This window comes from Rosa chinensis, chromosome 2, assembly GCF_002994745.2.
Source record: "Rosa chinensis cultivar Old Blush chromosome 2, RchiOBHm-V2, whole genome shotgun sequence".
In the NCBI taxonomy this organism is placed as follows: Eukaryota; Viridiplantae; Streptophyta; class Magnoliopsida; order Rosales; family Rosaceae; genus Rosa; species Rosa chinensis.
Window position 1 is genome coordinate 27,983,991 of NC_037089.1, and position 13,574 is coordinate 27,997,564.

The following is a 13,574-nucleotide window of genomic DNA, read 5'->3' on the forward strand; positions in this document are numbered from 1 at the left end:
ATAATGTGGAATTTTTCCGTTTATAATGCATGGAGTAGTAATGGTTTACATTATGTGCTACCATTAATTTTAGTTTTATTTGCATTAAAATTGATTTTATTTGTTATATTTTGAGGAAAAAAAAAGGATTTCTTGAAATGTTGGCTTCGGATTATTATTTATTCGGAAATAATAAAGTTGTTGCCTCTCAATTTTTCCATTGCCTCTTGATTAACACTACTAGAATTTACCCAATGAGTCACAAAATTATAGGTGACAAACCGTAAATTTGTGACCTATTTTAAGAATGGGTCACAAAATTTCTAATTCCGTCACCCATACTTTTGTCCTTCAATCCAACAATGCTCCCCAATTATTGTGACAGAGGGCCTACAGTTGGTGACGAAAGTTTTCAACACTAATCAGTTTTTTTTATTTGGAGACTGTCCCATTCTCCTAAAGCCAAAGCGCGGGAAAGAAAAAGAGCCAAAGCCTCTTGAATAAAACGTTTGGGCCTGGGAGGGAAGTTTACCGCCATTCGGACCAGCCAAAACGTGACGTTTCAATAAAAAAAGAATAAATTGCCTTGGAATCTCCTCGCTTATGAAAGGAAAAAAGAAAAGAAAAGTAAAATGGCATAAACTCACGCTCTCGAACTAGCCAGAACAATCACGCCACCGAGACCTAGAAATCAATCTCACGCTCTCAGTCATAAATCTTGAATTCCAGGTTAGTGACTTTCAACCCATAAACTCTAAATCTCAATTTCTCTCCTATGTGTGAAATGTGAAATTTTCTTTATATTTGTTAATGGGTCTTCAATTTTCATTAATGGCATTGAGAAATCAATCTTGTTCGCTCTCAGTTGTATTAGCATTAGAATGGAGCTCTCATTCCTTCCTCTCCTTCCTTCTCTCTCTCTCTCTCTCTCTCTCTCTCCACTCAAATCCACTGCTTCTCTGATTCTAATTGTCAGCCCCAATTTGATGACATGAAGCGCAGCCTCGACCATTTCAAAATCTCCGACGACGAGTGGGAGGAGCACTCCTCCTCCTTCAAGCCCTCTCGCGTCTTCAAGAAGTTGCGCACCCCGACGCCGACGGCAATCGAGTCATTCACCTACCGGAAGTGCCGAGTCTCTGATAATGACTCTGATTGCGTCGAGATTAAGGACGATTCGGACGACGATTGAGTGGAGATCAAGAACGATTTGGAGGACGACGACGTCGTCGAGGAGGTCCGCCGGCCGGTGACACGTGGAGGGAGGTTTGTGGTCGAAGACGAGGATAGCGACGGGGATTGGCCTCCTCTTCGCTTCAGATTCGAGTCTCTCATTGCACCACCACCAAACCCTCTTCTTTCCCTTCTTCAATTGTTACTACTACTTCCAAATCCCAATCCCTTTCCTCTATCTCACAATGCACTCACAACTCCAACTCATTTCGGCTCTACACATGCTCTACATCATCTCTCAACTTCCACAGGAGGCCAAATTCCATCTGGGTATGCTCCATTTCTTCTCCCTTACTTTCTTTTTCTTGGACCCAATTCGGATTGTTAATTATTTCTAACAAAACTACAGACATTTCTTTTTCCTTCAGTTTGTTATGTTTAATCTATTTCAGCTAAATCATAGTTTATGATATATTCAAAATTGGTCGAAAGAGAGTAGAGATTAATTAGTTAGCATTAGCTGTAAAACTCGACATTTGACTTGTTCATTGTTCTGAAATAATGCTGAAGAGAATGTTCTGAGATTGATGAGGTTATTGTGAGGTTGTTGTTATTGGTATTAAAATTATGTTGCTTATTGGAGAAGTTCGACTTTCTATACACTCTATTGCGGAATTAGGGCTCACTAGGTGCTATCTGTAACCAAAAATGGTTACATTTGAATGCAATTTGGGATTTGATGTGGCTTCTATTTGTCTTTGAAATAGGTTCCCCAGTTGGTGTGGGTTTCACCGGTTCTTTGGCTACATCGCGTCTAAAGCTCGGGGACCACAGGTACATAGATTTGTAGTTCTTGTGTGTACTAGCTCTTCTTTTAGTGTTCTTATATGGTAGTGTATTTAGAACTTAGTCTATAACCTATTTGACAAAAAGCAGATTAATTATTAATTGAAAGCATCAAGTAATAACTAATAACTTTAAAAGCCAAACATGGGAGCGTGTCTACCTTTCATGATATAATCAAAGGCTGGAAACTGCATTTCAATGTATGTTATGTGTGATCAAATCCATTTGGTCAATGTCATTGTTTATATATTTTTTTTTGTTACAATTGTTTATATGTTTTTGTTTGCTGGTTTTCAATATATTTTCAACACAACGTGCCTTTCATAGAAGTCTGTTTAGGGGTTTGAGATTTTTAGTCTGATTCGCTTCTTGTTCTTGTCTTGATTTGCTAGACCATTTTTTTTCTTTTTTAAAGAAAGAAAGAAAAGAAAGACATATAGAACGATTTAATTTTTCAGGGCAGTTGTTAATGTTATTAGTTTGTTAATCTAAACAACTTTAAGCTTTCATATTTTAGGTTTAGAAGGCAGAGATCAGGAAAAACGAGTGGAGATACTTTGTTCACTACCTTGTAAGTTGATCAACTTCTCTCTCCATGCATGTATTAATGAATACTGAACCAATGGTGCATGTTATAGTGACAACATGTAGGTAACCAAAATAGCTTATGATGAAGATATTAATTGTTGTTTGTTTATTTTTTTTGCAGGGATGGAATAAAAGGTGAGTGTGCTCTATAACTTCTATTCTATTTCTATCCACATAAATTAAGCAATTAATAAGTATTAGGTGTTAACGGTGAAGAGATATAGGCCTTTTAAGCAATTAATTGTAAAAGTCTCCTTTTGATTTAGAACATTATATACTTTCATGTTACAATAATTAGCACAAGTTATGTACTGTGGTGGCATTTTAGCATTAAGAGTGGCAACTTGTTAGTGATATGTGTTGTCTCTATTCTTGTTGTTGTTGTAAGCTCAAGCTCTCAAAAGTCAAAATTACACTTTCCTTTTGTTTTCCCTTTCTTTGGTCTGATAGAGGAATTGCAATATGAGGATGAGGAAAACAGTGTTCAGAGTGATGTTGATAGTGACTTAGACTAAGATTTTAGGGGAGGTTTAAACTTTTTGAATATTGTTGTATGCCAAATTCTACTTTCAGGTTATTTATGAGTTTCAGTCAAATTTATGTTTTTGTTCTATTTTTGTCTTGTACATATTATCTTCATTCTCTATTATGACAGTTCAATTTTGCATTATGAATTATTACAACAAGGATATGATAATTTATTAATTTGTCGCAGGATGTTGAAAGCAAAATCATTATTGATGAAGAAGACTAGGAATAAGCCATCTGCCAAAAATGTTACAACAGAGTTGCAACTAGAGCATCCCTCGCAACAACAGAAGAGGCAGCCACAACAGCCAGGAAATAGACAGCCACAAGACCCAGCAAAGAGACAGCCACAACAAACAGCAAAGAGGCAGCCATAACCACCACAGTTGCAGCAACTTGAGGCATCACAGCAGCGGCAACCACAACCACCATTACGTTCTAGTGAAAGTAAGTTATTTGGATTGTGATAACACTAACCACACATTTATAATATAAATAAATCTACATAGCTTGTCTAAGAGCCATGATTCATATTTTGGATATATGAATTCGAATATAGGTCTGATTCATTGTATGATCTTCTGAATAAACTTTATTTTCTTAACAATACCATTAGGTGCTGATCATGACATGTCCTCTAAAGGGAAAAAGACACGTGGCGTTACAAAAGGGATAGGAACTCATGATATTGTCACTGCTGCTAATGAGAGGATTCTGATTCAGATGAACGAGGATCAAAAGCTCCCAAATGGTGTCCAAGCTAATTCCAGGTTTGTTTCAGAAATTGGGTCTCGAACACGTTCTTTAGCCCCACTTCATGTCAAAAAATGGAAGGAGGTTACACTGGAAGATAAAGATGAAATCACAAAGGGGTTGTTGGTGAGTGATATAATTTACTTAATTTGGAATTGATTATACTGTTACATTTACAATTATTTTATTAAACTAAGCTGTTCTTGATTTTTTGTAATTTTAGCATAAATTTGATGTTAATCTGGAAGAACCTGGCATTACAAAATTTGTTGAAGACAAGATGAATAACACATTCAGATCATAGAAGGGCAAATTGCACAAGCACTTCAAAAAATATGCTGATGACATTGATTATGCAAGGGCTCACCCCCCCACTGAGAAAGTGTGTGGTGATAGGGAGTGGCTGTGTGATAATTTGTACACGGATCAAGCTTATCAGGTATTAATATGTATGCTGGTTTGTATTGTTGGAGTTGCTTGCATAGTGTATGTTATTCAAATGTATTTTCTGCTAGGACCAAAGGTTTAAAAGGTCAAGAAGACTAATGTCAGGTGAATTTCAAGAATGAAATGATATTCTAATGATTGGTACTTTACACACAGATGCAGAACCGTTGTAGGATCAATACTATTAATAGGAACAAGAAAATATATAATCACTGTGGTGGTTCACGCCTTTTCACAAAGCATATGGAAGCTGAAGAATAGGTAAGTATCTGGTATTGTTTAAATTTAGTTGCTGAACTCCATTATCAGATATATTTGTCGAAGTAATTTGTTTCATTTGCTTTGAAAGCTTATCCATTAGTTTGTTCAATCTTGTTGACATATAAAACAATATAGAAATAGGATGAGGAGCTTTAGTACAAATGGCGAACTATTTTTGTGCAGTTCTTATAGAGTATATACATACTACACTTTTTCTCATATACCATTATATTGGCTTTGAATTGCTTTATTATGGCCAAATGTAGAAGGGTAAAAATGTGACCTTTATTGAGAACTGGAGTCCCGTGCATCAACATAGAGGCAACAATGGTGGTGTTTGGATCAATGAAGAAGCAGAGAAGACGGGGGTAAGAGTTATATGTTATAATTCTAGTATATTGAAACAAAACTAACATCATAGATTAAATGTCTAATAAATTTTTCATTATGTGCAGAAAAAGCTGACTGGAGAGTTCATCAAAACCAAGCAACAATTGGCTGATTCTGAGGGTACCCTATTTGAGGATGTTATAGTGCCTATCGCTGTGCAATTAGATATCTTGGCTAAAGAGCTTGGGACTATGAAGGGTAAGACGATTCGAGGTATGGGTTATGGTCTTAAAAAGGACACATTTTGTCCTTCAGTCACTGGATCCACTTCTAACCCAACAAATGCTCAACTTATGAGGTATATTGTTTTATTGGAAGAGCGACTTGTTTCTCTTGAGGGTGAGAGACAACCTTGTACACATGATGTGGATGAAGAGGGTGTCGAGGAGGGTAATATGGATGAGGAAAATGATGAGGATGTGGAGAATGATGAGGATGAGGATTTGGATGTGCTTTAGGTCTTGATATCCTCAGGTAGTTTTTTGCAACTTATATTTTGGATGTACAAATGAAGCCATGATACTTCCAGATGCATATAGATCTCTTTGTTTAGGGCTTTGGCAGGTTTTTGGGTCTTTGATATCCTTATTAATTAGCTGTTGGCAGGATACATTTTCAATGTAAAAATTATGCCCGGAGATGTCAAATGCATCCAACACTTGATCTATAACTTTTCAAGTTACTTTGTAAAGTACTGGCTGATATAAGCATATCAATATATTTATGCTAGCATTGCTATGTATTACTAGCTTGTTATAGTAAAGTATTGCTAATTATAGCTATTGATTTAAAATTAATCTTCATACTATAAATTAGTCACAAAACGTCTGTTGGTCACCCAATCCCAAAACTAAAAATTAATAAATTATAAATAGACACGAAATTAATTTGTCACTAAGAATATTGCATTTGGCGGGTAAAATGAATTTTGATGCCAAATTTTAAAAATGATTTAAATAGTGACGAACTATTTTCGTCACCAATAAGTTCAAATTGGTGGTAAAAACAAATTTGGCGCAAAAATAAAAAAAATGATAAGATTTGAAAAGGAATGGGTGACAGAATATGAATGATTGGGTGACAAGCTTATTTCGTCACCTAAACTTATTTTGGTGACGAACTTAGCATTTCGTCACTCAAAAGAATAGGTCTCGCACTATAGGTGACGAAATTGGTGACGAACTTTTTTCGTCACTCATAATTTTGGGTGACGAAATTTTAAGAATGGGTGACAAAAGTGGTTTGTCACTCATTGGGTAAATTCTAGTATAAGATGATGCCTCGGCTGCCTGAAAAATAAATGTGCTATCATGAATAATGCATTGAGAAATTATTTTGTCAATTTTACATTGACGGTTGCCTGTGGTAATTTGATGCCTCAAAATATTATTATGTCCCTGCAATGGATGCCTTCAAAAAATGTTGCCTTAAAATTTGGCTACTAGTAATAAGGGTTGCCTCAATATTTAAATGGTAATGAACATGGTTGCCTTGAGAATTTAGTTACCAAGAAAATAGTTGTCTGATTTCATATTATCGGTGCTTCCGGATATAATGCAGAGACAACAAGTCTCTAAACATGGTTCCCTAGTCATATTTGCTCAGATGATTAGCTACATATGCTGCCTTTAGTTTTTGGGTTGCCTTTCGAATTTTCGTTGCCTTTCGTTCAATGTTGCTTCAAAACAAATAAAAATATGCGGTTTTTATTCATTGACACCTCGATATTGTCCCTTATGCTGATGCCTTGAAAAACCATATAATTGATTGCTGCCTTCGGTTTATGCTTTGAGAAAATAGACATTCAATGTATTTCCATGATCAAATTTAATTTTGATCAATAATTAAGAGACACTTGATGACTACAAATATGGGGGTGTCTAAAGTATCCAAAGTCACAAAATCGGATACATAATGTTGCCTATTAAATTCTCTAAGTCCTTGATCGGTGAAGATTCGTTGCGTAAATAAATATGACTTGATATTATCTTGCCTATATTTATGAGCCTGAGGCTAATTCAGACAGACTCAAAAATGTGGGGGTCAAGGAAAAACAAGAAAAGTAGGCTCTTATATTTATATGAGATTGGGTAACTAAAAATCCATTGAGGATTACTTACTATTGAGATTAATCAATAAACTTTGTAGGTCAGAGTTGATTTTGGCCAATACTCTGACAAAATCACTAGACTAAAAGCCAAAAGCTAGTGGTTAATACATCGAGGGGGATGAGGCTTATGCCTATAGACAAAGATCAAGAGTGATGGTAACCCAACCTATGTGATTGGAGATCCCATGAAGTAGGTTCATATGGGTAAGAACAAGTCACTTGTTGGTCAGTGTTGCACTATCAAATAAAACTATTGACGGTCTCTCCCTATGATGTAAATAAATAGTGCTTGAACTGCAATGTGTAAGGTTGAACAAATGTTTTTAATGAGTTCCATAGCCCAAACATTTGGGTGGTGTGTTTGTTTGTAGTACACACTTGATGGATTCACTTATATGGATGTGGAAGTGGGGCCGCTTCCTATGAGAGCAAGGCATACTCTCTAGAGCAGTCATGAATATCCAGGTAGGGCACATGGCCTATTCGCACCACCCCGCTTCGAACAGCTTGATCCGAGAGTTAATGTGGATGGTTAGTTGTCTGATTCACAATTAGAAATTTTGGTTCATAGAAAATTTTATTTTCACTAAGGTTTCATGGGTCATGACTAATTTGTCCTATGGCTGGTTCATAGTCCAAAGGACGCTAGTCTTTTGGTATTCCTTGTCTTTCACTTTCCTTGAAATTTTGGTATTTTGAAATAATGGGGGATTGTTGGAATTTAATTAGAATATTTCAAAATACTTGCTATTTTTGAAACCTCATTTCCGTTATTTGCATATAGTAATAGTCATTAATTCTTTTTGTGTCATTAACTCTCTTTGATTGTGATCATTACAAAGATTTCATCAGTTTGGATTATTCATTTGGTTAACTATGCAATTATATTGGTTCATTCCTTAATTGATACCTTCGGTTTTTATTTTTCCTAATCAATGTCATTATATTCATTTCTGTTACATAAGTTACAAAGCTTAATTGCTATTGGCAAATTGTTATTGCATTAATCATCCTTGCCCTATATAATCTCTAGCTTTCCAAATCAAAATATACAACAAGAAATTCAATCTCCTTTGTTTCCTTTCCGAGTTCAAAGTATTCATGTGTTTCATTTAATTTATCTACGTCACCAAAAGAAAGTTTCAAGTTGTTCGATACGATCCGAGTATTGTTAGTGTACACCTACAAGGATCAAGGTTGTTGTACCTTGGAGGGTAGGGCGTCACAAACCTGCTACACCGAGACATTGTCTCTTAGGGGCGAAATCTACTCTTAAGGGCGGTGTTTACACGCCTCAACCTTAAACTCTTTTTGAAGTAATCATTGGGTGAGGCTCGCAAATCTAAAAGACAAGTGTTGATTTTCTATTTTCAGCTTATTATGGCATTACTATGATTATATTTATTTACTAATAAAATATTGTATTTGTGGAATTTTGTAGGAAACGAAATCTGATTACGAAAATAATATCCATCGACCAAATTTCCAACAGATTTGCATTCATAATAGTCAGACTGATGAATGAATTATATTTTGTGGCATAAAAGTTAAACTTAGAAAATGAAAGTTTTTCAATCTTATTCTATACTATTTATTTCCTCCCATTATTCTTCTGTTCTCCAAATTAAAGAGTCAACGTACTATATATTATATTTAGGCTCGTGTATGAAACCGTGAATGGGCATGTATATCTTAAGAGTTTGATTGCTTGAATTTGAATTCATTGTCAGAAATGGTTCAAGACACAAAACCCTGAAAGCTTATGGGCTTCTTAATTTTTGTCACCTACTTGCCCCGATCATCCTGTTTCCATGCATATTATTAATCCCTATCAGACATTCTGCAGGATTCAAGCTCAGCCAATTACAACCCATATTCTCATTTCTTGGTCATCAGCTAGAAATACTTCGAAACACTGGAACATCTTAAAGACTAAAGAAGGTTGCATTTTCTCGTGTTTTTTCCACGGAAGTTGTAATAAAAGGAATTGATTAAAAAAAAATTTTTAAAAATTGTTTAAATACAAGAAGTTGGAATAATAATGCACACGTACGACTGCGATATATGTCTTTATCAAGGAAAATTCTGTAATACATACCCGTATGTCATACACACATTTATAAATGTGACAACAAATTTATTGTCATAGTGGTAAAGTTGAGTCATATTTTGTGTAATCTTAGTTTTATTAGTAGTAATTACATCACCTATATTGATGTTGTTACATGTTTTTAATAAATTCGTAGTCAATATTGTAATTTTTGTTTAATTATATGTAAATAGTGTAAATGAATATGGTAACTTTGTTCTCAATGTTGTAATTTTGATTCATATAAGTTGTAATTTTTGTTCAAATAAATGTAAAATGAGTGTATGATAAACATCATAGTACCATAAGTTGTTCTCTTTATCAATGTAATTCAAGACCTCTTTTCTAGCTAGTAAGACTAGACAATTCCTGGGAAATATTATTATATTTGCTTTCATGCACGCATCCATGAAAATTTGAATAATGCAGGCGGTTTTAATAATTTTCTTGTAGGCATATATATAATTCCATGTTATTACCCTATTGCATGAACACACTTTTGCTTCTTGTCCTGTCTTGCATTGCTTAAAGGAGTTTAGGGCATGCTTTGGGGCTAGCTTCTCAAGCTTCCAATCAATAAGAGAAAGCCATGTGAGCCCAAGATACAGGCGAAAATTCCATGTTATTATTTTTAATTTATTGTGCAAAACATATCTTATTTTCTGGGTAATTAAGTTCTGTAACTCAACGATCGAGGGTGGTTTTCCACTCTATCTTGTGATCAGTTCTTTTACTTTAATTTTACCAATTTAGTTGCTGACCTTCTAAACCAGACTTAATGCCCTACCTACGGAACCTAGACCTAAGCGCTTCATAGTTCATATGTATATGGATATAGATCATCTTGACTATAAGTAGCTTAGGGCGCCGGGGTAAGCTTATTATCGCTGTACAATTTACTAGCTGCTGAAAAAGATTTTGGGATGAATTGAAGTACGTTATTTACATGTGAAACCTAGCAGATTTATTAGGGTCAAAGCACGTAATGATCGTGGCGTACCATAAGCATTCAATCAATGATTGAATATTTACTTATGGATTCGCTAGAATTGCATATTTCAGGGATTCCCTGTTTCAGGCAAATCTATTTGTGGAGGCCGTGATTAGTTTTGACCTTTAGGGTTCATACTCACAGCAACATATCAGTATGGGGTTAGGTACTTCAAGACATAATTCAACTAGCTTTCGCCAACAAAAAACTGTGTGCATGTATGTATATATCAAAATTTTTGACGAAATGTGGACACCAAAAAAATATTGTGGTTCTAATTTTTGACTTATATTGTGCGCTCACGTAAAGCATACGAACTCTCATGGTATATATATAGTATCTAACTAAAGAATAAGAAAAAATATTATAGTTACTCACGTTTTTGCCAATCATATTTGTACTCTAAAATCAATAATTTTACTATCTGAAAACATACATGTATACAGATGAAGCAATCTACCTTATAAAGACAGGCTGGGAGTGGTCAAATAGCTCGAATTGCCTTGGCAGAAAAAAAAAAATCAATGTAATACTCCCATCCAACACTTACGTTTAGTCTCTGAAGCCATTGCAACCTAGGCGCGCATCTTACTTCTTTTTTTTTTTCTTTTTTTTTTTGTGGCAAGAGGCATCTTTCTTTGAAACATCTTCTCAAATTTATTTGGTATATGTTTGCCCGTACATAGTTATGCACGCTACTTGCTAGCTAGTATATGTATATTACTCATCTTATTCAGTACTACACAATCACTCTATGGGAAACGTACTAATCAACTTGACCATAAAGAAAATCTACTTAAAAAAAAACACCATAAACTATATCATGTACCGAAAATGTGTAACTTTAAAAATAAGGTAAACCATATGGAGCTTTCTTGTTTTCTTTTAGTTGTTTTGTTCTGCTATTGTAATTATGAAACTAACAAAAAACCAAAAAAAGTCGGCTTTTATATATTTAGGGTCTTAGTAAATTAGGTTTCTGATTCATATCAGTTTGCTTGGCTTAGTAGATTAATTGGTCTCTTTTGGACTGCTTGTTAACTTATTTTTTGCTTCAGCTTTTGTTTTGGGGACTATCCTTTGTGGTTTCATACTGGACGTACATGCTTCTTTAAAAAGTACGTAACAAAAGATTAAGCAAACAAAAATTCAAATCAACAGGTTTAATCTCACATTGATCTCTTACAGCGTTAATTAATCAACTAGCAAATTTGCAAGGCCAGGCTCCAATAAGAACACCCAGTGGTGGTCAATGCCACAGGCTCAAGCAACTACATACGTCTTCATTTAGGCCATTGACCTATATATCGATCACACTTAAAACTTACAAAGGAATTTTATTATTTAATTTTATGTATAATCCTATATAGTTTAATTAGATTCAAACTGCATCCCTACAGACAACTTGTAGGTTGAACCGTACCCTCAGCCGTTCCACCGGCATGGCTACATGAAGCTTCGGCCGCTTGGTTCTTGTAATTGAGCTTCACATCATTCAATGTGATCTTGTTACAAGGATACTTTGAACTACAGTCGAATTTCACCGCAACTTCTGTTGCTGATGTCCCGTGGATGTCTTGATATGTCACATCGCTAATTTGAACTCCCGAAACCTATTCAAATAAAGCAATTCAATGGCAATTTTATCAAACAAGAAAAGAAAACATTGAAATCGTGAGATTTTGTACTATAATTGGGGAACCAAACTTAACTGTAACTTGATTCACGTAAGACCATAAGTGATTGATTGATAACTTACCTGACCAGGACAACCTTTCTCGCCAGGGCAGTAATTTTGATCAATGATGATAGGATTTTGGACATCGACCATCACAGCGTGTTGGAAAAGAATGTTCTTGGCAAACCCCGTGCTAGGTCTCCCCCATGATTTAATTCTCACACCATTTTGAGTACCAGTAAATGTAACAGTTTTCACTGTTACATTTTGCACACCATCCTCCTGCTGGTCCTTGCCTAGACTTCCAATGCTACACCAACCAAACCATTGCTAAATTCAGAAAGCAGATATTTAAAAAGAACTAGTAATGAATCTAAGATTGAAGTATAGCCTCTATATTTGCAATGTTATATATGTAAACTTTGATTAGGTTTAATTAATACTGCTGATCATGGAAGATATTACTCCGTACCTGATACCATGGCCTGGTCCACATGCAATGTTTTCGATCCACAAATTAGTGGTTCCAGGACCAATGGAGACACAGTCGTCACCGGTTGCAATTTTAGAGTCGAGAATAGTGACGCCCGAGGACTGTTGGACGTGGATTCCGTCGGTGTTTGGGCTGTTACCGGAGGCAGAAACCCTAACACCTTGCATTTTCACGTTGTTGCAGCCGTTGATGACTATGTGAAACATTTGGCTGTTTAGGGAGGTCAATCCGCTCACGACAATGTTGTTGGAGTTGGAAAACCCAAGCGTCTGCAATAGTCCACACATTAATAATATATAGAAGATAATTCGGGATATTTGTGTGATTTACACGATTCTAAACACGTAATGCTAGCTAGGTTGACCTTTGAAATTCTCACAAGCAAAAGAGAGAGCCTCAAGTAACTTACAGTTGCTCCGCTGGGGCAACTATTGCCGTTGGCTTTGCAATCCCACAGACCAGTGCCTTGTCCATCAAGAATTCCACCCGAGATTGTAATCCCATTCACATGCTCAAACAAAAGCCAGTTACCGGCATTTCCTATGACCCGGTAATCCGACGGGGACACGAGTGTGCCGGCAATGCGAAATGTGATGGCTATGTTTTTACATGGTCCGCTGAAGACTGCATTGCGAAGCAAGAACCTTCCGGCCGGGACATAAATAACCGAGGGATTGGCCGAGGCACAAGCTTCGGCCCATGCAGAAAGGAAGGCTTTGATTGAGTCGGTCTGGCCGTCTGGTTTGGCTCCTAAATCGGCCACATTGTAAGTAACTGCAGTGGAGGCGCCGGAGTTTATGAAGAGAAAGAGGAGTGAGAGAAAAATGTGGCTTCTGGGATTCGCCATTGAGAGAGAGAGAGAGGCTTGGCTGGTTAATGAGTTGAAGGAGTGAAGGATGTGGTGGTATGGGTGGAGTTGATACGGTTTGAGATGTATTTATAGCAGCTGGTCTTGATTTTTATTCAATATTGAATTAATTTTGATAACATGCAATGACAGAAATTAAAACGCAAGCATGCGCCAGCGCCGAAATCACCTTTACTTAGGTTTTTACTGTATATTGCAGTTTGCAAAATGACTTTATGACATTTGTTTGATTCACTTGCTTGAATAACAAGGATCATTTCCTTCAATTCATGGTTCACTGCATCTTTCTTTTCGTAATTTTATTCGTCCCGTTTCAAACTTCTTCGAATTAAGAAAGCCTTCAGTTGTCATTCATGCTTTATAGTATTGTAATTATCTCT

General features: G+C 35.9%; 1 protein-coding gene and 1 long non-coding RNA gene across 5 annotated transcripts; one reads left to right on the forward strand and one right to left on the reverse strand.

Annotated features, from left to right (window-relative positions):
• The first annotated feature begins 582 nt into the window (after positions 1 to 582).
• LOC121051530 lies at positions 583 to 5,667 on the forward strand. 4 transcript variants are annotated; one of them, XR_005805996.1, is made up of 11 exons: positions 600 to 708; positions 982 to 1,482; positions 1,920 to 1,986; positions 2,516 to 2,569; positions 2,708 to 2,721; positions 3,302 to 3,561; positions 3,731 to 3,993; positions 4,091 to 4,306; positions 4,471 to 4,575; positions 4,842 to 4,943; positions 5,031 to 5,667. It is a non-coding gene; the product is annotated as an uncharacterized LOC121051530 (long non-coding RNA). The 4 variants fall into 4 exon arrangements; XR_005805997.1 differs by lacking the exon at positions 982 to 1,482 and having other exon boundaries at positions 583 to 708; XR_005805998.1 differs by lacking the exon at positions 600 to 708 and having other exon boundaries at positions 723 to 1,482; positions 4,165 to 4,306.
• Positions 5,668 to 11,338: 5,671 nt separating this feature from the next.
• On the reverse strand, positions 11,339 to 13,222 carry LOC112188928 (polygalacturonase). The gene is made up of 4 exons (XM_024328169.2): positions 12,736 to 13,222; positions 12,306 to 12,595; positions 11,915 to 12,143; positions 11,339 to 11,768 (listed from the first exon to the last, which is right to left on the reverse strand). Exons 1-4 carry the CDS (start codon positions 13,171 to 13,173, stop codon positions 11,550 to 11,552), a joined length of 1,176 nt encoding a protein of 391 aa, XP_024183937.1. The 5' UTR covers positions 13,174 to 13,222; the 3' UTR covers positions 11,339 to 11,549.
• Between the last annotated feature and the right edge of the window lie 352 nt (positions 13,223 to 13,574).